Source organism: Telmatherina bonti (assembly GCF_933228915.1).
Source record: "Telmatherina bonti genome assembly, chromosome: 16".
NCBI lineage: Eukaryota > Metazoa > Chordata > Actinopteri > Atheriniformes > Telmatherinidae > Telmatherina > Telmatherina bonti.
Genome location: NC_136614.1, coordinates 12,933,946 through 12,961,608, shown reverse-complemented (window position 1 = coordinate 12,961,608; position 27,663 = coordinate 12,933,946). Strand labels below are relative to the sequence as shown.

At 38.9% G+C, this 27,663-nt stretch overlaps 1 protein-coding gene across 1 annotated transcript in view; it reads left to right on the top strand.

The window, feature by feature from the left end:
• gtf3c2 (general transcription factor IIIC, polypeptide 2, beta) overlaps positions 1–21,142 on the top strand; it is a gene marked incomplete at both ends in the record, with an annotated part of 33,504 nt that extends 12,362 nt beyond the window's left edge. The window contains 11 exons of the mRNA XM_079255717.1: positions 115–226; positions 333–450; positions 7,177–7,208; positions 7,372–7,501; positions 7,662–7,806; positions 13,956–14,117; positions 16,153–16,231; positions 16,968–17,096; positions 17,267–17,488; positions 18,746–18,853; positions 20,942–21,142. Coding sequence (XP_079111843.1) covers positions 115–226; positions 333–450; positions 7,177–7,208; positions 7,372–7,501; positions 7,662–7,806; positions 13,956–14,117; positions 16,153–16,231; positions 16,968–17,096; positions 17,267–17,488; positions 18,746–18,853; positions 20,942–21,142 — 1,438 coding nt within the window. The remainder of the gene's footprint in view (positions 1–114; positions 227–332; positions 451–7,176; positions 7,209–7,371; positions 7,502–7,661; positions 7,807–13,955; positions 14,118–16,152; positions 16,232–16,967; positions 17,097–17,266; positions 17,489–18,745; positions 18,854–20,941) is intronic.
• Positions 21,143–27,663: the final 6,521 nt, after the last annotated feature.

The window sequence follows — 27,663 nt, the reverse complement described above, 5'->3', positions numbered from 1 at the left end:
ATGAAGTGTGCTCAGTGAGAATCCACAGATACAGATCATTTAAAGCTGATTCTTTACCTTTTATGCGTCATTCATTGTCTGTTGCCTTTTGTTCCTCCACTCTGCTCTGTGCAGTCCAGACGCCCAGCCAGTCCTGGTCTACGGTCTGGCCCAGGACAAAGGCGTCATTTGGCATCTGAAGTGGTGTCCTGCTGGAGGCTGGGAACTTCCCAGCTGTGTCAGGAAGGTATTATGGTTTTAGAATATGCATTATATATTTCATATGTAGCTGGCATTATGTGACATTAAAACTCTGATGACATGCATGCCCCCCCCCCCCCCCCCCCCCTTAGACTCCATTCCTGCCCAGACTGGGTCTCCTGGCTGTAGCCACCTCCAACAGTGTGGTCACCATTTACAGTGTGCCTCACCCTGATGCTCTGCTCTCCAGCAAAAACCTTTCTACCTCTGGTAAGACCGAGATTCTTCATCAAAACTTCATCTTTGTGGATTTATTCATGGTGTTTGCACAGTTCTACAGGAGATACAAGTTGTTCCATTTGCCTCATTTACCTTTCGATGTTTTTCAACTTGACTCTGCCTTTGACAAAGATTAAAGTAAACTTTTTAAGTAAAACCTGAGATAAACCCTCAAGGAATTTCAGTCACAACTATAAATGCAAATTCAGCCAGTGGAAACGCGTCTCTTCCTGTGTTGTCCACTGCATCCATGGTGTAAACCAGGGTTCCTCATCGCATGCGACTCACCGACTCTTGACTTTCTTCTCGTGAAGCAGCTGCTGGCTTTCTGAAAATGCATCTAAACAAGTCATAATGATCCTCAACGGTGCAGTTCTCTTCACAAACAAGAGCTGCAGGCTGCTTGCAGAAACTTTGCTGTCCTAACGGCCCTAACTGACCTTGATTTCGGCTGCATCGAACTCCGACAAAGAGCTGCTCTGTCGGTAGATCTGTATATATATTGAAAAAGAAACACCCACACTCCGAAAGCATTATTGTACTTCCATCATATAAAAAGCTGGAATGTTACTGATTTGACAACATAGCAGGATAAGTAGTGTGGCTTTTTTTTGGGAAAAAGTGGCTCTCCTCTTGTCTTAGTATATTAAGTGCAGCTCCTGTTGAATTAACAGTGAGCTTCCCATGCACCTGGTCCAGTAAATCTGGAGAACAGTATATGTCTTTACGGCTTTATTGCTTCGTAAAACCTAAATGTAGAACCTTCAGGACTTCAGGTATATTTAAGTTTTAGAAGAATTTTTTGTTCCCAAGATGCACTGCTGAAATAAAAAAAAAAATAAAAAAAACAAGAAAACTACTGTGAAAAGGTAAAGATCTGATAAATAATAAAATTTTGCAGTGCATTTTGCTCTATATGCCTGTTCAGTGTGTACCCTGCCTTTCGCCCAATGATTGCTGGGATAGGCTCCAGCTTCCCTGAGACCCTTAACTGGACTAAGTGGTTAAGAAAATGGATGGATGGATGGATGGATTTTGCTCTATTTTTTACAAACATGCTGTGTGGAGGGACTGCTTAAATGTCCATATAATGAATTTTGTCCTATATTCAGCAGAGGGCAGTGTTGGCTTTGTAAAGCTGAGTGCCAGAGCTGTCTGTTGCAACCTGTGGATGCAGATCTGCAGTGTGATAAGGCCTGTTTTTTCTTTTTTATCATGTCAACACTAAAACTGGCCTGTGGAACTGATTAGATCTGACTTATCTTCAACCAGCTGCTGACTTGACAGTTGTGTGCTTTGACTATGTTTTTCTCCACTCCACAGCTATAGAAACCTAAAATGTGTTTCAAGCAGGAGAACACTTTGGAAATATTTCCTTTTCACATACATTGTAAAAGAATTTGTTGAGATATACATCGTCTTGTTAAATTACTTGATCAATTTCATGCATTAAAGTTGTGAAAGTTCATTTTGCAGCAACAAAATTCTCGCAACAGAGATGCATAAAAAACAAAGTAACTACTCTTTACTTTTCTGTTAAGTAAATAGTTGAAAAATGTCTTCAACATTAGTCTCATTAGAAGCAATTTATGTTACAGGCACTTATGTGCAACCTGATGAACTCAATAGTAATTATGTAATCAGTCAAACAGCGAGATTATCCATCATATCAGACACGGACCTCATTAATTGGACCACATCTTATGCTTGATGAAGCTACACTGCCTTCAAGGGTCCTCACTCTGCTCCTGTGCATAAATAATGCTTGAGGGTCTATAAAAACTGCCTCATGCGGCTTAAACAATGACAGTAGTTAAGACTTGAAAGCACACATGCACACACAGGGTGCTCTCCAGTAATACGTGCTGACATTATGGATGGTGGAGCCTGTGGTCCAGTCTACTCATATCACTGCGTCAGCCGCCTCTGGGGCTCTGCTGATAGAAGACTGTGTGAATGAGATTAATGACCAGCTTATCTGCCACATCCATCATACACAGAAACATGGTTATGTCTCTGTGTGTGTGTGTGTGTGTGTTTATCTGTCTGGGTCTGCACAGTGGTTTGGGATAATTTAGAACACACCACCAGTCTGAGATCATAACATTTCAGGAAAACATGAACGATAAATGCTTCCATACTCATATTATAGCGGATGCAACATCCAGGCTGATCAATGTTGACAGCTGTTTGTGAAGAATGGTGATTTTTCTCCTTTGGTTTCATACATTGTTCCAAAATGTGACCATTTTCTTTTTTTTTTTTTCTTGACATCTTGACAATAAATGTGGTTTTGTTAACTTGCCTAAATCACCTTTAATTTACTCAACTCAACTATTGATTGAATGCCTTACACTTTCAGTAGTTGGAACTGACACCCACCAGCTGGTCTTTTTCTGATTTAAGGGAACCATTATGGTGCAGCCCATGCTCAGTTATTCGTAGATTTTGATTGAAACAGCAGACAGTATAGTGGTCGATTCAGACTCCACTGTGCTTCAGATGGCTTGGTTTTACTGAGGGAAATATCTTTTGTTATAGTTGAACATAAATGGCTATATAAAAGGTGACATTTCTATTTTTTAATTTTCTCTGTTGCTTCATGGCCTCTGGTTTTCTTTTTATTTTCTGGTCATGGATCATTGGATCCAGTTTGCAAAGGAGCTCCTACTGTTCCCAGCAATAGGTTATCCATTCTTGGATTTATTCATTTGGTTTTTTTTTTTATTTATGTAATTTTTTTCCCACTGTGTTGATGAGGGTCTGGCTCTGTAGCCTTTGTTTCCGTTCATAGTTTTCACCTGGACTCAATTAGCTGATTGATTTCACATTCTTGTTCTGTCTTTGTCTGTATTTATCGCCTCTGTTTCAGTTCAGTGTTGCCAGATCATCACCTGAGTCTCCTGGTGTTCTCTTAGCCTCCTGTGTTTGCTGCCTTCAGTTTTTTTCGTATTAAAGGTCGAGTTTCTGCATCTCTGGCTCCTGTATTTGCATTTGGGTCCACACCTCCACCACCTCCTCATGACATGGAGGGAGGTGAAGGTGAAAGTGAAAAACTACAGAGAATTACTTCAGATTCTTTGAGTCTGACATTTTAACCAGTAATTTCGGTTTGTCCGTATCACTCAAAAGGGTTAAAGGTGAAATTGGTTCCAACTGGGTTAAACTGGGTGTGTATGTGTGTCTTCACCAGCTGGTTGATCCAGATAATTATAAATTGCTTTTGTCCATTCAGTCACCAGAATGAATGAGAGGAGGAGGCTGTTAAAGAGAGCAGAATTGGAGGGCGGAGGGGGTTGGAGGTGCAGAAGCGATGCAGGAAAACAGGGAAAAACAGACAATAGGCAGAATGTGAGACGGCGCAATGAACTCACATAATTTACAGCACCGTTCTCCGTCAGACAAGGATCTATAATTGAAATGACAAAGAAGATGCATCACCGAGCGGGTTGTTAGTGTTGGAAGCTATGAATTTTAGGTCTTGTAGCTGACACGTCTTGTATCCCTGCTCTGTCAGTCATCAAGGACTCACTTGGGCTTGTGCGGGGAAGGATGTTTCTGGAAGGGGGTTATATGGAAGCCAAGTCGGAGTGCTTTATTTTGCACTGGATTGTCTTTTATTACAAGAATCAGTCTGTTCGGTTAACATGTCATGGCAGTAATGTTCCAGAAATTTTTGTTAGATTAAGCTTAATTGTGAAAAAGTCATTTGAAGGTTTTGTGAATTGGCTCCATTATTGTATGGATTGATTGTGACTTAAATATACAAAGACAAGCACTTTTTTCTTGTAAATATGCACATATATTCACAGTTAAGAGGTCATTATAGTGATGTGAGAACATTTCAAAGCATGTATGCATCTGCATCAAGCAAAGCTGGAGTTATAGCCCCAAGAAGCTTGGATGCAGATAATGACTGGTAGTAGAGGCAAGTTTAGAGTGTGGATGGGTGAAGAGGACAATATTGATTTGATCTGAGTAATATGAACTGGAGGATGATGGAAAACTAATGATCTGGAACAGTCTGACACCATCTATTGTTATTGGATTTTACATTTATTAAACACAACAATGACTATGAAGGCATGAACGGATGAGTAATTGCAGAGCTAAACATCCAGTTGCTGCCGGTGATGATGTCAGTGACCGCTGATCGATCCAGCGTCTCAGATCTTAGCAAGAACTTGGACAGACTACTGTTACTTTGTGAAGCGGGGAAATAAATCTGATTCATTGACTTGTCTCGAGACGTTTTGGCATTTGTTCCCTGATATTTTGGCAAGAATAAGGTGATTGATATTGTTTGTCTTGACTTCTACTGAATGGCTTTTAGCAAAGTTCTTCCCTTTAAATGTAGAAAATCTTTTAAAAAAAAAAAAAAAAAAAAGGGTTTCCTGTCATCTCAAGACATCTCAATTTTAGTTTCTTAAAGGGGTCCTATGATGGTATTTCAAGTTTTCTGCGCTTTCTACAGTGTTACAGTGTTGAATCCTCATCAGACATGTGAACGGCACTGTTTTTTTATCACAGAAACGCATGCTTGAGTTTGAGTTTGAGTTCCAGCACACTCTCCGTTCGGTTTCCATGGTGACGAAAAATGCGTCGTTTTTAGAGAGTTTTTTCTACTTGGAAATCCTTGTGACGTCCCGGGGGATAAGATTCGGTGATTGGTTACCTTCTACTGGTTAACAAGGGCATGTACACATACATCAGGCGGGTGGAAAACGTGGGATGAAGTTATTTCCAACGATGGCTGGTGAGTTTACCAAAGAGAGACATCCTGCTGCATTCGTTGCTGTGGGTTGCTGTTTTCCACTTCGTTTTCAGGCTCTGATTCAGGTTCCAACATGTAGGGCTGTATGCTATGTGTTGACATTGTATTTTGTTTTTTTTATTGAGTTCATATTAGCCTAATCCTTCTGTTTATGAGATGTTACAATGACGGCGAAAGCAGGTGCGGTGCGCGCTCCCGATGTAGTGCAGTGGCGGGAGGCGGGGCTTAATGCGGAAGAGTCTCAATCCACTCGTTTTGCCCACAGGCTGATCTGACAGCCTACGGAGAGGTAAATAAAGCCATTTGTGACAATTATTCCATCAATCCCAGCTCCTCTGGGCTCAGAAATGGAAATAAATTAGCCTGAAATGCACATAATAGTTCCACTTTAAATGTAAAATAAGCATCTTTTCTATTCCCACCAGTAGGACACATGTGTTCAATAATGTAATTAATGGTATTGTTTTGTTTTTGTTTGTTTTTTCTATTGGTTTTATTTTCAGATGTTCTGCATCAAACAATCAGTCTTTTTATTTATAATGCACTTTTCATACAATGAAAAATGTAGTGCAAAGTGTTTTACTTTACAAGCAAAAGAAAGAGGAAAACAATATTACCCATCAGGTCACCAAAATCAAGAACCCATGAAACGCAGATATATGCATACATACCTGCAACTCACACTTACCTAACACTTAAAATCATGTGTCATGAGGCGTTGTCACAACCCCATTAACTCTATCAGGAAGGCACCACACTGGAAAAATAAAAGATGTTAAGACAATATAAACATTTAAGAGAATAAAAGCATCAAACATAAAAAATATAGTCAGATTGCATAATTAGTGATATCCTAAAACTGTCTTAATGAACCTTCAAATATGACAGTCGTATGATGTAAGAATGTTTAATCTGGCATCATCTAAAGATCAGACTTGTCTCATGGAAATATCTGCAAATGTGAACTTTTTTTTAAAAAATCTTTTATCTTGTTTGTTTCTCTAGTTTTTTTTTTTTTTTAGTGTAACAAAAAATATCACATTTTAACATTCAAGGCATCTATTTTTCTTTAAATATGTCCAAAACATGTCATCAAACACATCTGTGCTAGCTTGACTAGTGTGGTATCTGGTATTGGTTGTGGTATCAGTACACTTTTATTAATACCAAGTATGAGTACACACACTTGGTATTGATCCCAAGTTAAATTCACCCTTTGATAGTCATCTCCATAATAACTATAAACACAGTGAAATGCTGTTTGAACATCGTAATACTGATTTAGCAAAAAGTTTAAAAATGCAACAAGCTACAGTCCAAACAGAAATATGCATCATGTATTAGAGCTGGGTTAATAAAATCGATTTAAATGTCTTCAAGTTTAATTAATCTAATGTGGATTCTTAAAACTGATTGATATTTATGCTTAATATAGTGCCAGAATTTCTACTGAACTGAAAATCAAGATAATGTTTGATATATCTTACCATTTCTTTCTGTTTGTACTATATTCGAAGGTTTTTTTGCCCATTGACACGTTTAACATTGCATCCCAGATGTCCAAATATTATGCAAGCTACTTTATTAGCTTGATGTAGCAGCATTGTGCACAGCACAGCGGTGCTCGGCATGTTCCGAAGCTAAATTCACAGATGTAAGTGAAGTAAACCTCTGCAGACATGCCCATGCCAGAGCTTCCCACAAACAGGCATGTAATCAGCCTAGAGGACGTTGTATATGTGCAGATAATAGTGGCTTCCTGCATCATCTCACCTCAACTTGTCCATATTTTTACTGCGGGTGTGATACAGCCAATATTAGATTCTACTTTTCTGAAAGAACTGTCTCTTCTTTCGACTCTCTGTGCAGATTTTAACTGTAATAACACAACAAAAAGAAAGCTACAAGGAAGATTTTTACTTGGTTTGCTTTTGTGTCCACAGAAAAAGACGACAAAACACCACCAGTATACAAGGTAGGTTCCTGTCTGTTTTCTTTTAACACCATGATGTAACAAACTTGTGTCTGTGTCTGTGAAACTACACATAAGGTGATGAAATACTAAATACAAGTAAACAGCAAAAGATGATGTCCAGTCCTGTCATTGGAAATGTAGTTTTCCCTCTTGCTTGCCGTAGGCACAAGGGGTTGTGACATTGAAACTGGGCTCCATCGGAGCCCCTCGTCATGAGAAGAGCGGGCTGGTCATGTCTATGGATTGGGTGCCTCAAAAACCACACAACATAATGGCTGTTGGATTCTATGATGGTATGCATTGATTTGTTGATGAGGAACCGCTTTACAGTTTGAAAGAACCAACCAATAGTCGCCTAGATCTCTTCAGACTCATCTGTAATGCAACTTAGTTAAAAACCTCAAACATAAAGGATCAAGTCTTTGCTTTTGTCTTTTCTTTCTCCAAATCCAGGTACAGTTGGTTTATGGGATCTTTCAACAAAGTCTTCGCTGTTGCGAGTGCGAGAGTCCGACAGGTCTTTGAGTCTGCTGCCATATCGTTGCATACTTGCTCACGACCACGCGGTCCGGGCTTTGTCCTTCTGTCCTGCTTCCAGGTGGGCACTTCATTCATTAAGTCACCTTTGTTCTGATGCACATCTGTATGTGTGATGTTCCAGCATGTTTAAACATATTCGGTGAAAGTAAACCAGTGTAAATAAATAAATGAACACAGGTGGATGCTGACTGGTCCACATCTATCAAGATTTGACTTTATTACCCCTCATCAAGGCGCTCGTCCTTCTTTTTCCGTGCTCCATTATTTCACTGATGTATGTGCAGAGCAGTTGAGTAGAAGCCTTAGAGGGTCATTAACATCATCAGTGTCTGCTGCAAGGATCCACTGTACAAGTCTTCATATGGAGTGAAGCAATATCCTGGTTCAAATAGGTTTTTCATGAAAAAGCTGATGTTTTTCAGATTTTTTTTCTTTTTTTTAACAGTTTTATAGAGTTAAAGACGCACCACAGAACTTTTGCCATTTTCCCCGTTGCACGCCCCCAATCGACAGCTATGTCAGCCTCCATCTTGCTCCTACCTGACGTGTTAGCACTCTCCAACCACCTAAAGACGATCTTACAAAGACTCTTGTTTTGTCCTTTTTTTGTTTCTTTGCTGAAACAGCTACGTTGCATGTTGAAAATAGCCAATTCCTTATTATACTGTGAAGCAAAACTTTGCTGCGTGTCCCAGATGTAAAAGTCGTACAGTACAGTTTCTCAGCCTCGGGACACTGCTGAGTAGCAGCCATTGACTGTATATAATAAAATGGATGGAGCCTCCGTGTCGTCACCCATAGGTTTCTGAAGAGCTGAACTAAAGCTCGTTGGGCGGTTCCTACCATCGCCATCTTGGCAGGGGCATGTGTGTTGTCTCGCCTGGAAAATAGAAATATGGGCATAGAAGTAGAGCTGAGAGGGGGATTGTGAGCAACATGGTGGATGATTGACATCGAGCAAACTCTGAGCTGCCTGTAGCTAAGAGCTAACTGAGCTAGCCAGCTCAGGAGATAACCAGCTAACAGAGGTAAGTGGGCTAAAGCTAAGTCATGTTGCTACGTTCTTCTTACTTGAAGCGGGAGATTGGGTACCTGTCAATCAAAAGGACACGCCCCTAAATATGCTGCATTTCAAGATTAAATTACTTTTAAATGGGCAAGTTAGAAAAAAAAATCCACTCCCCCCACAGTTGTCATGAAGGTAAACCTGACCTATTAAACCTAAAATGGATTTTTGTACCAGGCTGTAAACATGTTTATTTCTGCTGTGAAGTTGGTCTTTTTAACATGGGAGTCTATGGGGATTTGCTCTGTTTTGCAGCCCCTAGTGGATGAAGGGGGAACTGCAGTTTTATGCACTTTCGCATAGGCTTCACTTTTAACCGCTGGAGGTTGCCACTTGGTAGCAGCAGCTCTAGAAACACACATGACAGATGTCACAGTGTCGTCGAACATTTTTGCAGAGTTTTAAAGTCAGGAAGTTACGTCTTTAATCCACAGTGAGAGTTAATCACTGTGCCGTGTTGTCTCATTGTAAATAGTTGGTATCGTGGTAGTGGTCATGATAAAAAGACTTTTCTGCCTTTCCATGGTTATAATTTTGGTTGTAAAATTGAACACCCGCCTCCTACACCACTTCTTTCTGATCCCAGTTTTCACTGTGATCAAATGTTTAAGCTTTTGTTTTTATTTCTAGTCAGATTAAGGCTATAAAATAACTGTAGGGGTTAGTTAAAACACTCCAGCATATTCAGAGCAAGTCATTCACTTTACTGTGTTAGTCGCTGGACAGTTGCTTTGTTTACAAATTGATGACTTAAGTTGTCAAGAAAATTAGTTTCAGTGTCAGCCCAGCGTTGACCATAAGCAGTTTGTGACTGAAACCAGTACAGACAACTTCATGGCACTTCCTGTAATGCTAGCAGGAAGACGGGCCAGAGCCAGGAAGGAGCAAACAGCAAGTCAGTGAAGAAATGACAATGTTTTCTTAGAAAACCAAGAATGATCAATAAAAACTAGCTGCGGTCAAGGTGGTGGAGGTGCAGCGGGACAAACATGAGCTTGTGGAGGGTCTGCGAATCTGGAAATGGAACTCCTCTGGAAAAATAAAAGTTCATAAAAAAAACCCCGACAACTTTAATATCCAAACTGATCAATCAAAACAAAAATCTGTGTATTATACCGATAAATAAGCCAACGATCTGATGATGGTGTGGACTACGTACTAGATCTTTATTAGACACACTCATTTAAACAGCAGCATATGAGTTGAATCCCCCATGAGCACCACCACTACACCCAGTAAGGAGTCTGGGCCACAAAGGGAGCAAATCAAAGAGACATAACAAAATATAAAACAAACAAAAAAAAAAATGTTCCTGACACTTTCCTGGTACAAGAGGGAATTATTTGATACCTCAAGATTTAATTGAGGGCTACAGTACGATTATTAAACCATTCTTGGTGTTTTGTTTTGTTTTGTTTTGTTTTATTTTGTTAGTTTTTTCGTACTTTACAATTTGCTCGTTCATAAAGATACATTTTTGCAGCAATAATATTTCATTTCATTTTCTTCCAGTGGATTTTATTTATGAATGAAATATAGAAACTATATAAACACAAATGGCTTTATTTACTTCAGACCGACCCTCTCCGTAGGCTGTCAGATCAGCCTGTGGGCAAAACGAGTGGATTGAGACTCTTCCGCATTAAGCCCCGCCTCCCGCCACTGCACTACATCGGGAGCGCGCACCGCACCTGCTTTCACCGTCATTGTAACATCTCATAAACAGAAGGATTAGACTAATATGAACTCAATAAAAAAACAAAATACAATGTCAACACATAGCATACAGCCCTACATGTTGGAACCTGAATCAGAGCCTGAAAACGAAGTGGAAAACAGCAACCCACAGCAACGAATGCAGCAGGATGTCTCTCTTTGGTAAACTCACCAGCCATCATTGGAAATAACTTTACCCGACGTTTTCCACCCGCCTGATGTATTTGTACATGCCCTTGTTAACCAGTAGAAGGTAACCAATCACCGAACCTTATCCCCCGGGACGTCACAAGGATTTCCAAGTAGAAAAAACTCTCTAAAACGACGCGTTTTTCGTGTCTATGGAAACCAAACAGAGAGCGTGCTGGAACTCAAATTCAAACTCAAACATGTGTTTAGGTGATAAAAAACAGTGCTGTTCACATGTCTGATGAGGATTCAACACTGTTAACACTGTAGAAAGTTCAGAAAACTCCAAATACCATAATAGCACCCCTTTAAACATATTTCCTAGCGCTGGGAAAAAAAAAAAAAAACAGGACAGGAAAAATCCAGTAAATGAATCCAGATGTCAGGATTCATTATTAATGTAAATAATATCAGAATCCTAAGCAGTGTCTGCTCGTTGTGGGATATGAGCGATACAATCGCTGCTTTGTCATCAAAGGTGTTTCCATGTGCTGGCACTCAAGGTAGGCCAAGTTTACTCGTTCCAGTCCTAAAAGAGGACTTTTGTTGGTAATCCAACAGGTTTTCCATGTATCCCTGCTCCAACACACCTGACTGAGAGGGACGAGTCATTCTGCAGAACTCAGTCTGCTGTTAGATCCATTTATTTTGGATTTAGGTGTGTTTGATGCAGGAGTACATTGAAAACCTGCAGCTCTTGTAGGGACGGAGTGAGTAAGCCTGATGTAGAAGGTGATCATTGGACGTCATGTTCTGCCATTTTTGTTGGTATTTTTAATTCTAAATGCATGAAATAACTTGAACTCAGCTTGTTTGGTTTGCTCTCAAGATAGAAAATATTACCATTGCTCATGCAGGATTTCCGTAATGAAGGAATAAGAATGGAAATAAAAAGTAATGCTTTGGAAATAAAATGAACATATTATATAGAAAATAGTTTAAATTTAATATGAAAATAAATTAAAAAACAAATGCAAACCTTTATTTTAATTTTTTTTTTTTTTTTACTGTGATCATTACAGTCAGTCAGTTGTTGTGTATTTTATTATTATTTATTTAATTTATTTGTAATTGTTTAATTCTTACTTGTTTATTTTTTTATTTTTTTATTCATTTAATTTTTATGTGCATGCTACTTTTCCTTTTTGTGCTGCTAGACATTTTAATTTTCCCAAGATTCATCCCAAAAGGGTCAATAAATTCAAGTCTAAGTCTTTTATTTATACTTTCATTATGATCATTTTAAAAATCGGTCTTTTTATTATGTGACTGATTTCTTTTATGTTTTTCTTAAAGTTATCTCGAGATGAAAATGGGTAAATGTCAAATAGAAGTTTGATATTATTGTATTATTTATTATTTTGTTCCTCAGCAGTCCTCTGTGCCGTTTTTATGCATTGTATTCATTTCATACAGCAGTTGCCCCCAAAATGTCTGAATGGCTGAGTTTGACCCCCTTTCAGGCTGAACTAACTGAAACATCTGCAAATACAAATTTATATACATGTTGCATGTTGCATATTGCACAACCCTGCAGCATCATTTATCTCCACGCCCTTCTGGGACCAATTTGATCAACAACTATTTCAGTTTGTTGTTGTTGCGGTTGTTGGTTTTCTTGTCCATAAACACAGAATTGAAGTTAAATAGACGTAAATAGGGTGAAAAATCCTGCAACAAAGTCTCTGCTGCCCAGCTGAGGATACATTATGTCCCTGGGACACTGACTTTTATTTGGCAACCTTATTGAAAGAAATCAAACAGCCTCCTCTGTGTTACGTTGATGTTTCTCAACACTTTTTACTTTTTCTTTTTTCTAAAAGAAGAACCCTTCATCATTATTTCTCCTCTCCCTGCACTCCTCATGTCCACCACGTAGAAATCTGTATTGATTTCTGTGTCTTCATTTGTTTTATGGCCAATGCTGCTGTCAGAGTTGATCAATGTAAGGAGGAATGATGAATTTTGCTTAAACTAAATTCACATATTCAGCCGTTTTTATTTAATACAGTACTGTGTAAAAGTCCAAAGCAACCACTTATTTCTTTTTATTCTGCCAGCCTTTCTTTTTGTCTTGAACAATAGTTTTCCGGGTTCTCTGAAGATCTCAAAGTTTTTTATTTAACTCGAACCTTGGAGCCAGCTGCACCCAGAAGCTGTAGCCTCAACGGCTTCTGCCTTTAGATGAGCTTCATCTGAAGATATTTTTTTTGTACTTGACTATTGTGAAAGATTTCTTTTGTTTTGTTGGTTTTTTTCGGCTAAACATCTGCATATAAATCATTAAAGGGGTCCTATGATGGTATTTGGAGTTTTCTGAGTTTTCTACAGTGTTACAGTGTTGAATCCTCATCAGACATGTGAACGGCACCGTTTTTTATCACCTAAATGCATGTTTGAGTTTGAGTTTGAGTTCCTGCACTCTCTTCATTCGGTTTCCATGGTGATGAAAAACGCGTCGTTTTAGAGAGTTTTTTCTACTTGGAAATCCTTGTGACGTCCCGGGGGATAAGGTTCGGTGATTGGTTACCTTCTACTGGTTAACAAGGACATGTACAAATACATCAGGCGGGTGGAAAACGTCGGGTAAAGTTATTTCCAATGATGGCTGGTGAGTTTACCAAAGAGAGACATCCTGCTGCATTCGTTGCTGTGGGTTGCTGTTTTCCACTTCGTTTTCAGGGTCTGATTCAGGTTCCAACATGTAGGGCTGTATGCTGTGTGTTGACATTGTAGTTTGTTTTTTTATTGAGTTCATATTAGTCTAATCCTTCTGTTTATGAGATGTTACAATGACGGCGAAAGCAGGTGCGGTGCGCGCTCCCGATGTAGTGCGGTGGCGGGAGGCGGGGCTTAATGCGGAAGAGTCTCAATCCACTCGTTTTGCCCACAGGCTGATCTGACAGCCTACGGAGAGGGTCGGTCTGAAGTAAATAAAGCGATTTGGGGCAATAACTCCATCAATCCCAGCTCTTCTGGGCTCAGAAATAAAAATAAATTAGCCGGAAATGCACATAATAGTTCCACTTTAAAGCATAAAAAAGACACCAAACTCAAAGGATGAACCAGTGTTATGTCCAAGTTTTCCTGCTAATGTCTATAGAAACAAGGAGTGTTTCCAGACTTTATTCCCACTCCTGGAAAGTAATGCAATCTTTTCCAACTATGAGCATGTCATTGATTGACAGTAGAGAAACTGACAAGTTGTAAAAAGCTTTTGCCTCTTTCTCTCCCAGATACCTGCTGACAACAGCAGGTGAGGACCGCTACGTGAAGACCTGGGACCTCAGGAGACTCTGTGATCCCCTCACAGTCCAGAAACGCTGCCTGGTCACTGAGCTCTACTGGCCTTTGAATGCACCTGGGCTCCTGATTACTGAAGAGTGTAGCTTTGTATCGTAAGCAAACTTCATAATTTCACATTGCATGACAGATATTATCTTTAAAATATTTTTAATAGACAACAATACGTACACTACCAGTCAAAAGTTTGGACACATTACTACACTGGATTTAAACGTTTGACTTCTACTGTATTTAAAGGAAATTGTTGGACAAAGAGGAATCCTGTAAGATATTTAGGAAAAGGTCGTTTTCTCTTGATTCTGTTGTTATCTGTTGCTCTGTGTATTTCGTTCCTCAATCAGCCTCAGAGCGCATTCAAAATGGTCAGTGTGTTTGTTTCCACTTGCTAGCGTGTGACGCGGTGCATAACGTAAACCTCGGCTGCAGCATCGCTTTATGTCTTGGAATAAAAAAGCTGTGAATTGTGGTTTCTCAGCGTCTGGGCGCTGCTGTGTAGCAGCAACTCCAAAAATTGTCATCATAGATGTTACTGTGCCATCAAACTAGTCAGAAACAGAGTTTTAAGGTCAAAAAGCTACAGAGTGAATCTTTCATGAAATTAAACACGGCTTTCAGTATGTTTGGAAAATCACTTGGTTTTACAAACTGATAGATTTAAATGTTCTATATGTCATGCATAGACTGTACATAAAAGATTAACATAAATCCGTTGTAGAAGAGCTTTAAAGGTTAATACCTGTAATGGCAGCTTGTCAGTGGCTCCACAAGATTTTCAACTCCAGCAACTCCTATTCAGAATGCTTCAATATAGTACTAGAGAAGTATTAAATCTTACAACTGTGTTAAGTTACTGAAAAACGGCAATTCCCAACTTTTAATTTCCAGCCTGTAGCGTCACGTAACAGCTGCATTGCCTTACGTCTCCACATCGCAGACCAGCAACTGGCTACCTATCAGCAAGGAAACACCAGAGGATATTATCAGCGGAAGCGAGGAAAAGAAATGGAGAGACAACAAGACATAAAACGAGTCAACATCAGACCAGTTGGATGCCCAGTTTTAGGAGAAGGCTGCTGAAGCTCCGTAGTTTTGCTTTAGATTCACAAGTTCCACCAATCAGTACAGTGCAATAAGTGTTATTTCTAAGGATTCATAATTAAACTGTTATTTCAATAAGACAAGTTTTAAAGGTCTCATATTATGCTAAATTTACTTTTTTAAAGGTTTTCTAATGCTCAGAGGTATCCCCATAGCTTGTATAAGTGGCCCAAAAATGAGAAAATTCTGTCACCTCTATTGGTTGCTAGATATTTTATCTAGCAACCAATATCCAAGATATTAGATGAATATGTGCTTAAATGGGTGATTTTGAGAGCTTTTCCTTTGTGAGGGGGACATAACCACTTACCCCGGTAGTGGATACGCTACCTGAGCCCCCCCACAGAGCTAAGCATAAGCGCCAGCCATTTCCTCTCCCTGAAAGGGGCACGGAGTGGGTGTGGACAGGTTACGTTCATAAATATTTAAAGGTTCAGACACAGAAACAGCCTGTTTCTCAGAAGAGAGCGCCAGAGCTAGCTTTGAAAGGGCTGAAATTAAGGACCAAAGATTAATTTGAGGCAATTCACTTTAAAAACAATATGTTCAGACCTCTGACTTCTATGTGAAATTGTAAAAAACATTTCTAGCATGGGACCTTTAAGTAGCATTTTTCTGATTATACTGATGTCGTGGACTTGTCTTTTGTCTTGTGATTGTTTGTGTGTGAAATACTGTGATGCTGAAACACAGTTAAAATGCCTGGACTGCAAACCTTAAAGGATTTTTACAGGTTCAGATTAAATTTTTTTCTTTAACTGAGCGTTAAAGACAAGAACATCCTAACTTCTAAGTAAATTAAAACCCTGAAAAAACCAAATGTGTCGCCATACAACTCAATTTATGCCTTAAAATTGGACTCTGCTCTCCTGGTTAGCCAGCAATGTTGTGTTGAACATTTAGAGTTTGATGACCTGATGACTTTTAATTTAATCTCATGACATTCTTTTTACTGGCATTTAAAAAATGAAGATTAAAGATGATAGTTTTTTATGTTTATTTGTATATTTGTGTATCTTGGTTTTAAAGGAGAGGTTCACAAGGAGTCCATTACTTTGAGCACACCATGCGTTCCTTCTTTCCAATCCTCAGGAGTGCCTCTGTGTGGGTGAGTTTCAGCCTTCACTTCCTCTAATTCACAGGTGTCTAACTGCAGTCCTTTAGGGCCAGTATCCTGCAGGTTTTTGTTGTCTCCAACACACCTGACCGAAATGAATATATGAATAAGTTGACAAGAAGCTGTTGGATCTGTTTGATTTGAATCAGGTGTGTTGGGGCAGGGAAACAACAAAATGGACTGGACTGCTCTAATTCAACCACTGAACACAAAATAGTTTGTTTTTTCTCTTCAGTGTCAATCAGACAAACCTGAAAAACCTGTGTGTAATTAAACATGTTGCACTCTGTTTTTGAACTTAAGTTATTGCCATACATTTTAAATGAACACATTTAGATACAGGATGGTTTATTATTGTCCTGTTTATTAGTGTGATAGGTATAGAATAAATCCATAGAAAGAGAAAAATCAAGTGTTTGGCACAATATTTAGTCATTTCTGCAGCCTTTTTATTTCCCCCAAGGCCTGGTTGAATATGTAAACATTTGAATTTTTACATAATATCTGAGTCCAGATCAAATAGTTAAAGGAGCAGAAGTGCTTTTTGATCTTATCACCATCACTGTTTCTGTTTCTTTGATGAGTCATTTTTTCCCCACATAAGTCACTTTGCACCTTAATGTGTCTAATCTCTGTTTAAAGTTGCAGCCTGTGTAGATTAATCTATGAACTGCTCCAGCTGGTGCAATACCTCACTTTCTATTGGTTTGTTTATGTGTCTCCGCAGTCCATGTCTTACTCTGACTGGTTACACAGTTTGTTGTCGTCAGACGACCTCGGTGATGTGATCCTCGCCATCTTACCCGCGATGAACGACGCTTTCCCCTACCTCAAACGAACAATATTAAGACGTATCGTAAGTACAGTTGAAGTGAAAAATGTGCTGTTTTATCTGACTTTTAAGAGCTTGAAAACAGACTTTACTCCTTTTCTTTGTTTGTTTCTTAGTATGAAAGATTTCACAGTGAAACCAGTTGATTAAATAAAAGATATTTGATGTTAAAATAGACGACTGTTTCCCCTCAGCCTGTCTGCTACATATCGATGGTGCCTTGTGATACAGCGGAAGAAGGAAATGAAAGGATGGAAGGAGTGCAGGAGGAAAGAGATGATGAGGAGGAGGGAGGATGCACAGATGCTACACCTGAGGGAGGAAGAGTTAGAAGAGATAAATGTTCTCATCTGCAGTTCCAGACGTACGAAGAGGCTGTGAAGAAATACTACCTGCACTACACAGACAGCAATATGGTAGGTTGGCAGCCGTCTGTGTTAAAACTCATCTCTACATAGTTTTCTTTGTTCACTCGTGAAAGACACAAATTATTTCTTATGTTAAAGACCAAACGGGATAGAAGTCAGGTTGCAGCAAAAGCTGTGCAACAGAAAGTTACATTACTTTGCATGAAACACAATTTCTGCAGCAGCATGCAGAGAAAACATGGAAAGTACCAAAGAAACTGACGTCAGGTCAGATTTTCACTCATCTGTGTCTGCGATTAGATAGAAATTGCTAAATCATTTCATGTGTCCACCAGCAGCGATGCAAAGCTAAATTAAATTAAACATAATGTAGAAAAGTGTAGATTTGAGTTAAAAAAAAAAAAAGAGTATAAAAATGAAAATGCAAATAAAAAGCTATTAATTCTTCTAGCAACAATGTAAACTTTGCATTACATAACTTTATTTGGCGTTCCTTTTTGTGTAAATGAAAAGCAGAAATGACGTTGTGGAGTTACAGGAGCTTGCAGGAGGCTTAGTGCGTAACAAACAGGAATTACGGTAATCAGAGATTACCGTAATTCCTGGACATTAAAATAATAATGGACATTAAAATATTTAATGTCCAATAATATTGGACATTAAAATATTGGACAATATTTTAATGTCCAATATTATCAACATTAAAATGCAATATCAGAAATTATCTGTATCAGTTTTTACGTCTTTAATTATGTAACTTTTACACAACATGCACATATTATACAGCAAAGTCTTCAGCTGAGTGTCCTCTAACTCAAAATGAGAAAATATGAGAGATTTCATTTAAGGTTTTCCAGATATTTATGTTTCTTTAGCACGACTTGCTCCAAAAATATCAATATCAATTGATATTGATATCGGAAATCAAGAGTTGGAAAAAAATTGGTATATCAGATATCTATAAAAAAAAAAAAAACAGTCAATATCAGACGTCCCTAGCAGTGATATATTCCACAAAACAATCATAAAACAGATTAAATGTGATTGTTTCTTTACGTCTCTAGATCTTCCTGTTCTTAATGGAAACATTTTCTTGTTTTGATTGTTTGAAAATTATTCAGATTGAAGCTGTTTTTTTCGTCAACATGTTGTTAAATCCTGCGACAGACTGGCGATCTGTCCAGGATCTACCCTGCCTTTCACCCAAAGACTGCTGGGATAGGCTCCAGCTTCATCGGATTAGGCGGTTAGGAAGATGAATGAATGAATGTTTTCATATCAGTCATTCTTCCCTCTTATTTCCAGAGGAACCTTGCTAACATTGAGACACGAGCTGTTTGGAAATACATGCGAGATACCGAAGGAAAGGCAAAGAAGAACATGGACGACATGTCTTTGGCTGCGATACACAAGGTACATAAGAAAACACACCGAGCAGGTATGATCAGACTTCTGCTGCAGCAGACGTGTTAAAGTCTCCTCGTCCTCCGCTCTCCGCCTCTGATGGGCAGCTATAAAGTCTGGCTGAATGTAATGATGTGTAAAATGAGAAAAGTGTCACCCTCGGTGGGAGGAGGGAGTGGGAGATGAAAAGCAGCTATTTGAGGGTTTGATGTGTTTAATTTTAAGAGACAGGGTTTAAGGTGTCGCCGTGGCCTCTGGGGGCGGGGGGGGTGGGGGGGGGGGGATGGGGGATCGATGGGAACTTCATCTCCAAAAGCGAAATGCCTCCAAGGTTTTGACTGGCCTTTTGTCTGAAGGGGATAAATGGTGAAAAAGAGGGAGGGTGGGGGGATTTCAACAGGAGGATTTCTAGTGACAAGGAGAGGACTAGACGGGCGTCCTGAATAGGCAGCGGTATTGACTTCCTGAGAGCTACAGCTGAGTCATTCAGAGTGGAACAGACTCTGAACAGTCATTCCTGAACGGAGCGATCACTTTCAGAACAATTCCTGTAATCATTAAAAAATGGACAGAAAAATGCAACAGGTAAAAAAAAACAAAAAAAAAAAACAAAAACTTTTGTGCCAAAATATCTGTTTTCGTCTTTTTTTTTTCTATGATTCATATTCTTTATATTCATATTCATATTAAAGTTATGTTTGCTGTTTCCAGGCTGCTTCTTACTAAACTCAACTTTTCTAAACCTGAGGTCCCTGATTGGAGGATTTAAGGACCATTTTAGCCAAAAAGTCCATTTTTTTCACCTCTACTTAAATGTAAAATGTCCACTTTGGTTCTGCTTCATTTTCTCAGAGTTGGCCTTTAAAGAGATAAAGCCCACATGTACAATGATTTAATAGAGGTTTAATGCTGCAGCTTGTGTGAAATATTCACCCTTAGAATGTTTTTAGGCCTGAAACCTATTCATTGTGCCACAATTGTGTCATCTTCATTTCTTCTTCACACTGATATTTATTATCAAATCTCTCCTTTTTTATGACTGAAAGTGTTTACATAGAGCTTGTAGTTGCAGGATGTCCTCATTTCATTGTTAGGATGCAATTACGGAGCAGAGTTCTAAAAGTCAGGCTCAGGGCTCGAAGGGTTAACACAACATTATCAGCTCCAAACTGCAAATAAGAAAAGAAAGCCACTGGTAAGTAAGTCAAGGACGACACGAATCAGTCGCTGGAGGTTGTTCTGTTAGATCTCTTGCAGTTTTGTCCTCTAAAGAACGTAGCTCTGATAAAAGATTGGTACTTTCTGATCATCCTAAACAACAAAGCCATCTTCTGGAGCCTGCATGCTGCTTGGTGTCGCTCCACAGAACAGCATCACAAAACCTTTCTGGCTTTTTCATGCAGTGCTGATAAAACCGGAGACGACCTTTCATGAGCTTTTGGGTCAGTGGTGGTTTACGTCGTGGCGTTTGGGCATAGAGCCCTGCAGCACGTAGCGCGTTCCTTCCTCTGGAAACTGAAACCTCAGTGCCTGACGCCACCGAGTCTGGCTGCAGGTCTTTTTCCCGTCAGTCGAGGGTTTTTCACCACCTACCTCCTCAGGAATCTGGTCCCAGACGTTGATGGCTTCCTCTTACTGCCACGTCCAGGTAGTGCAGCCGCTGTTTCTTCAACTGTAAACTTTGCTTCCAGCTGTATCTCTAGGAACATTCGGTTCCTTGCCTTTCCTTTTCCCTGTTTATACAGAACAATGATCTCTCCTCTGAAGGCTTTGGACACAATGTTCCAGCCAGCAGTGTAGCTACTGAGGTGTTCCATCTCAGGCACACCTGATGCAGCTGAGGAAAACCTGAACTGGTTGTATCAGGTGAACTTGAGACCACACCTGATTGGCTTATGGGGCTGAATAATGGTCACACAGGAAGAGAAAACCTCCAGAAGGCAGCCATGCGCCTCCTTTCTGTGTCAAGAAGCGTGATGTTGCTCTCAGCTCCAGAAAGCAGCTTGGAGATATTAAAAAATAAATTTATGTTGTTTTTTTTGTTTTTTTTAAACACGCATCGTCTCGAGGCATCAACTGTCTTCTTCCTCTCTTCAGGTGCGTTTCAACCCCAACATGAGCAGCCATGTTTGGCTTGCATCTGGAGGTCAGGCAGGTCTGGTGAGACTTCACTGTTTGAGGACTTTGATCAGCTCCAACATCGACAAGATGATCAATCAAAGCCAGGCTCGCTTCAACGAGCTTTTCCCGCTGAAAGAGCCGAGCGGGGCTGTCCAGACGGCGACAGAGCAGCTTTAGCACCTCACGTTCAGAAGGTGGACCCCCCCTGTCTGTCCGTAGACCACTGTCACATAAGAAAACGTTATATTTTTAATTATATATGAATGTGATGAGTAAATCTGATAACAGTCATTATTATATTTATGTTTTGATGCCGAAAAGCAAACGTAGGTCACGAGAGGATCGAACATGTGTCCGGTGTCGGAGAGCCGCGAGTCTCACAACAAATGATAGATGTTAAATAGTCAGTTTGCAGAGTTTAACAGCAGTAAAACTTTTGTATGAAACCATTGAGCAACCAGCACTTAACTCCTGAAATCTGTTGATGTTGAAGATTTTCATTGTTTCCTGTGAAATCAGATGTTTGGAAATGTTTCTGTGCATCCCTGATACTTGAATATCTGACTGGAATGTGCCTTATTTAACGGTCATTAACATGTTCCTCACATTTCAGCATCAGTTTAGCTTCAGTAGTTTTGTTTTAAATCTTGTTTTTCTCAGTCAGGGACTTTTGGTTTTCAGTTTGTGGGATTGGATCTTTATGTAAATGCAGACAGTCTCAGGTGTGGAAAGCAGTGAATGTCAGGCTTCAGTTCAGTGGTAGATTTAGTTGCTTTACATTTTGTAAAGTCACCGAGCAACAAATCGAGTGACTTTTTAAGGACACAGTCGAGGCAGAGAAACGTAAGCAGCAAATGAAATGAAAGCTTCATCACCACCGCTTCACATTCACTTTTAATACCAGTTAAATAGCCAGAGCTGGAAAATATTGTCCTGGACAGCAGATTTGATGTGTAATGAGGGGAAATAAGAATAGAATTGACTTGAATGCTTTTAAACTTGAATCATTTCCACAGTGACTGATTTCCTGATCCCATCACTGACCCTTACAGTCGTCACTTTACAGGGTTACACGTTGCAGCACGAGCAAAGTGTCAAATAAAAAAAAAGAAGACAAGCCTTAAGATGCGTTTTCTGGTCTGGAAATAAATAAACTTACACTGAAATGCGAAATATCAGACTTTACATTTTAAAAAACCACATTTAAATGGGTTCCATTTATCCGAAGCCTTTATATGACATGAAGTTACCAAGCCTGACTTTAGTTTTACAGATTCTCCTACATATTGCTCAACACAGCTTAAAAACTCTAGAAAATGTCTTTTCCTTTGTGGCATCATCTTTCAATTAAAACTTCATCATGATATGAGAACTTTAAATAGATTTAAAGTTTTTATTACATGACTTTTTAAGCTTCTTTACTTTCTCTGCTTTTCTTGGTTCATCCAGGTACTTTAAACAAAAAGCTTGTTTTAGTTTTTTTTTATCTTATAAGAGGCAAATTATTCAGCTGTTTCTTTTCCAGAAGTTACATTTAGTTATTATTACACTAGACTTAAAAACACTTAATATGAGCCCTGATTTGTCATCTTGTTCTTTTAGAGCTGTGTGTTAGAGAGATGCAATGACTAACTTAAACAGCTGTAGGATTTTAAAAACAAGGTTTTTCAATGTTTTTCTTAGCTGTGTTAAAGAATGACCACAGATAAAGTTCTACGTACAAAATCTATAAGAAAAACTGTTTCTAAAAGCTTTGCTGTGTCACGTTTATATTTTAATCACTCCTCAAAACCATCATGAACAGGAGGGATGATTGCAGCAGAACTAAAATCCAGTTATGTTGCATTTATTTTGGCACCTGTTTTAATTCATGTTTAAAATGATAATAATCTGAGCCTGTTTTTTAAGTTATTCTTGCTCTCAGTCAGTTATCTACATGCCAACATGGAGTCTGGTTAAAAATGTAAGAAGTTAGAAACATGTTTGCTGATATTTTCTATATTCAGACCTTTAAGTTCCTTCCTGATGAAACCTGTTCTGATTAAAAGCTTCACAGCAGTGTTTTTTCTAACTCCACTTAGTCCTAGTAGTGATTTGTAGCCTGTTTTATGTTTCAGGTATCAAGGAACATAACCGGCGACCACTAGTCCTTATCCTTAACATAAACCAAAAAGGTCTGGTCGGGGAGGGGAACCGGGTCTTTCCTCTTGAAATCTGCAGAAAACAGGCCTCTATATTCTGATTTTGTTGCAACACTATCGCCAGAACTCGACCTGCTTTTCCAGAAAGAACAAGACTAAAAATCCAGTCTTGGCTTATGAACGATGCCTACAGTTTGCAATCCATCTGTTCACAGTAGAAACCCTGCCCAGTGATGCAGCGATGAGGATGTGAAGGTGCATTAAGGCACAAATTGTTCCAGTTTTTAAAGAGATTAAAAAGGAAAAATCTCCCTATCAGCATATCATGTAGTCGTTTGGATCTTTTATTCGTTTTGGATATTGCATACAATAAAACACAGAAATTACACAAAATTAAACCTACTTTAGGTTTATCTGAGAACATTGTGACAACGCAACACATCCATGTGAAGATATTATTCACACACATTTAGTTTGGAGCAAATAACATCTGACCTGCCATCTGTTGTAGAACTTCACCATTTATCCACTAAAATCCTGAAGTGGAAGAAGAAAGGTAGAAAATTTTGGTTTTGAATGTAGATTGTTGAATTTACAGGCTGCACCTGAATGCAACACATGAACCTCGTCAGCATCTGGGGGTACAGGATGAAAACCACATGAAGAAATGGAAATATAGGAACAAAATCAGAAATAGCTCCATGTTTTTTTTTCCGCCGATGGTTTCACAAATTATGCTGAAAGAATGGAGAGTATTTTATATCGATAACTCAGGCTACATGTTTGGGACGATACTTGAAATTTTTGTACCTTTTTTATAGACAAATTTAAAGGTTTTTCCTCGTATTATCTGAATCCCTCTTTTTATTTATACTCAGATAAGTTGTTTAGTTGCTTTTATTCTCATATGTCTGCAATAAGGGTTCATTTTCAAAGGTGACAAATGTGAAAATGTGAATAATTAAAGGTGATGGAGGGATTTTAAACCTTTTTTCCCAGTTGTTTAAAAAGCTGCATGAAAGTTTCCAGAAGTGAAACACCGTTCGTATTATTGTTCATTTGTAGTTCATAAAATGATCAGAATGAATGCCATTTGCTATCTGTTGCCATTTTTAAGTGTTGTACATAATAAAAGTTTTTGTAAGAAAGTAAGACTTAAGACAAAGTATTTATTTTGAGCAAGCCTTCATCAGGTCCCCCCTTACTGGCTTGGACCTCTTCTTTCCTGCAGAACATGACAACTTGCTACAGATTTCTTGGCTGCACATCCATCTCCTGTTCCACACATCACAAATCTGGTGACTGTGGACGAGTTGGAGTACTGTGAACTCGTTGTAATGTTCAAGAAACTTGCTGCAACTTGCTGACCTGAGCTTTGTGATGCATGATCTTAGTTAATTTATTTTGAACAAATGAAATGAAATCAAAGAAAAATATGCGTACATACATATGTACATACCCACACACATACAAACATATACATACTAATGAAGAAAATAATAATAATCACAATATTAATATTAATACTCATAACAATAATAAATAATTCCTCATCAATTCAATAATTAAATAAATTTGTGAAATAAAAGGAGTGGGAAGAAGTGTACACCTATTTGGTATTCCCATCCCTTTCTACTCATCTAGTTTTATATTCTGTCGCTGCACGTCACAACATACTTATTCAGTTCACCATCCATATTTACATTCACATATTTACACACATTTCCATATACCTCCATTCATATACACACAGATATACTACATATATATACTTATACCCATTACTGGAAGTATCCATGAGAAGATGCTCCACTGTGCTCCTAAAGGGACGGACGTGGTCAGCAGCAGTACTCGGGTCTGCTGTGGTGGTTCAAAACCCTGACCCGACCCACTGATCCAAGGCAGGATGGATCCATGATTTCATGATGTTTCCATCTTATTCTGGTCATCTGAATGTGGAGCTGAAATGGAGACTCAGACCAGTTTCTCCATCTTCTATTGTCCAGTTCTGGTGAGTGTGTGTGAATTGTAGCCTCGGTTTCCTGTTCTTACTGACAGGAGGGAACCCGGTGTGGTCTTCTGCTGCTGGAGAACATCTGCTGCAAGGTTGTTGTGTGTTTAAAGACACTTCTTCACAAGTTGGTTGGAACAAGTGGGGTTTTTTTTTTTAGAGTTCCTGTTGCCTTTCTGTCATCTCCAACCAGTCTGTTCATTCTCCCCTGACCTCTGACACCAGCTGGACGTTTTGGTCCAGACAACTGATCACTGGATATTTTCTCTTTTTCAGCCTCTGCAAACCTCAGAGATGTTTTGTTGTGAAAATCCCAGTAAATCAGCACTTTATGAAATGTTCAGACCAACAACATGTCACGTTCAAAGTCATGTTTACCTTTTTTCTTCCTGATTCTGCTCAGATTGAACTTCATCAAGTCATCATGACCATGTCTACATGACTAAATGCATGAGTTGTTACCGTGTGATTGGCTGATAAGCAATTAAACGTGGCCTAATAAAGTGGCCAATCAGGGCATACCTGTCAAGTACCCTGTTTTGGCTGGGAAGCTCCTGTTTTTTTGTATTTTGTTTTTGTTTGTTGATTTTCCCCGTCTTTTTCCATGGTGGTTATTTTCCCATAAATGAGGAGGAAATAAACCGACGTGAGGAGACCAAAGGGAGGGAGATGGGTGCCGCACAATTTACCTTATTTTCAAATCCAGAACTTTACAGGTATAAATTAGTGTATTTCTTTTTTTTATATATCTGGATTACAATCCAGATATCATCTGTCAATTATAGACAAGAGTTTCTTACTTGACTGAAGCAAAAATGTAATTTTTCTGTAAATAACTGAGAATAAAATTCCCAGTCGAGCATTTTCTGAGTTTAGTGTGAGATCTTGGCTCTCAGGATTTTTACTCCGTGCACATAGAATGAAGTGAAATAGAAAATCCTTCGTTCATCCCTGAAGGAAAATATTATTATGCAAAAATACCATCTGTTATTTATTGAATACTACATATCTCAAAAGAGGCAGATCCTGAGGAAACGTAGGATAAGTAAATATGTCACACCCCTTCACATCTGAATGGAGGCGGAATAGAGGAGCCTTTGCAGTGCCTGCAGTGTTTTTTGCACAAAACATTTTGTTTTATAAATGTCTCATTTAATTAGATCAGCTTGAAGAAAAAGAAAAAAAACATAATCCAGCCTCTGTCCATCTGCACTCTTTTATTTCACCTTTAGAAAATCTCTTGCCGCACATAAAAATGAAATATCAAACATCAACCATGTGACAAGTGGTTTTATGCAGCATCACCAGAACACATAGACAAACCCGGCCGTATGAAGATCGATTGTACAAGGATTAATGTATTTACACATGTACACACAAACTCCTACACAGAAAATACACAATATTTGACATATGTACAACAGTCACACAGAATAACCACAAACGGCAACACCACAATAAAAGCATTCTCAGACATTAAAACGTTCAGTGTGAACAAACGGGAAGTGTTTATTTCTGGAATGAAAAGGCTTTTTCAGACAGCGAAGCTCCACCAGAGCCCACCATGACAACTCCACTATGCCTGTATGTCAAAACTAATAACACACTGGTCTTCAGTGCATCCATATTGTTTCATATAGATGGTCTTATTTTGCATTTTTCACAAAGAAAACATGTAAATATACAGGATCTCATGAAAAATTAGTGAAAATATAACATTTGAAGATTGTTTTTTTTTTTTGTTATAATTTGGCGCATGGTGTGGCGACGTATTTTGATTGGCAGTTGAACAAGAAACATTTTGAGATACATGAAGAACAGCGAACAACCATGCAAGTGTTTGAATCTGAACAGCATTCACAATGTACAACTGTCCTCCCTCTGAAAGCAGCTATAAAACATCAACACCTAACAGAAATGTTACAGGCGTGTCGGCTGGCTTTTTCTTTTGGTTGGAAAATGACTGCAAAGATTTCATCAGTACCCATCACGATTGGCATGAAGCATGCTGCGGACATCTGTGGTCCCTACAGGCTGATGTTGATGTCCTCCCTGTTAGCACCACCGTCTTTAATAACAAAACCAAAAGGCAGTTTTTCCCTCATTTTAAGTTTCAGTTTCCCAGGTGATGAAGTATTTTTGGTCCTCAAACAGCCGCTCCTCTGGTGCCTTCCTCCTACAAAGCAGGTCCAGATGGAGTAGCTATAGAAATATAGAAATTGTTTGAACAATAACAAACTGTTGCTACTGACTGGATTGGCCGTAAACCTGCTTTGGATTTATCGTGTTATGGTTGCAGGAGGAATAAACTGCAAATCTCTGCTCACATGCAACAGAAACCAGAATCCAAAGAAGACTTCGTTTTTAACAATAAATGCGTTAAATTATCCATTTTGACATCATTAATGGCCAGATTGATGCAGAATTTCTTGTTCATGTCTCTAAACTGGGCTCACTGTTGGTTTTTAACCATTCCATCATCTCTACAGTAAATAATGCTTGAGGCTGATGGTGTAGAAAGTGGCGTGCGCTTCTTTTTAAATCAG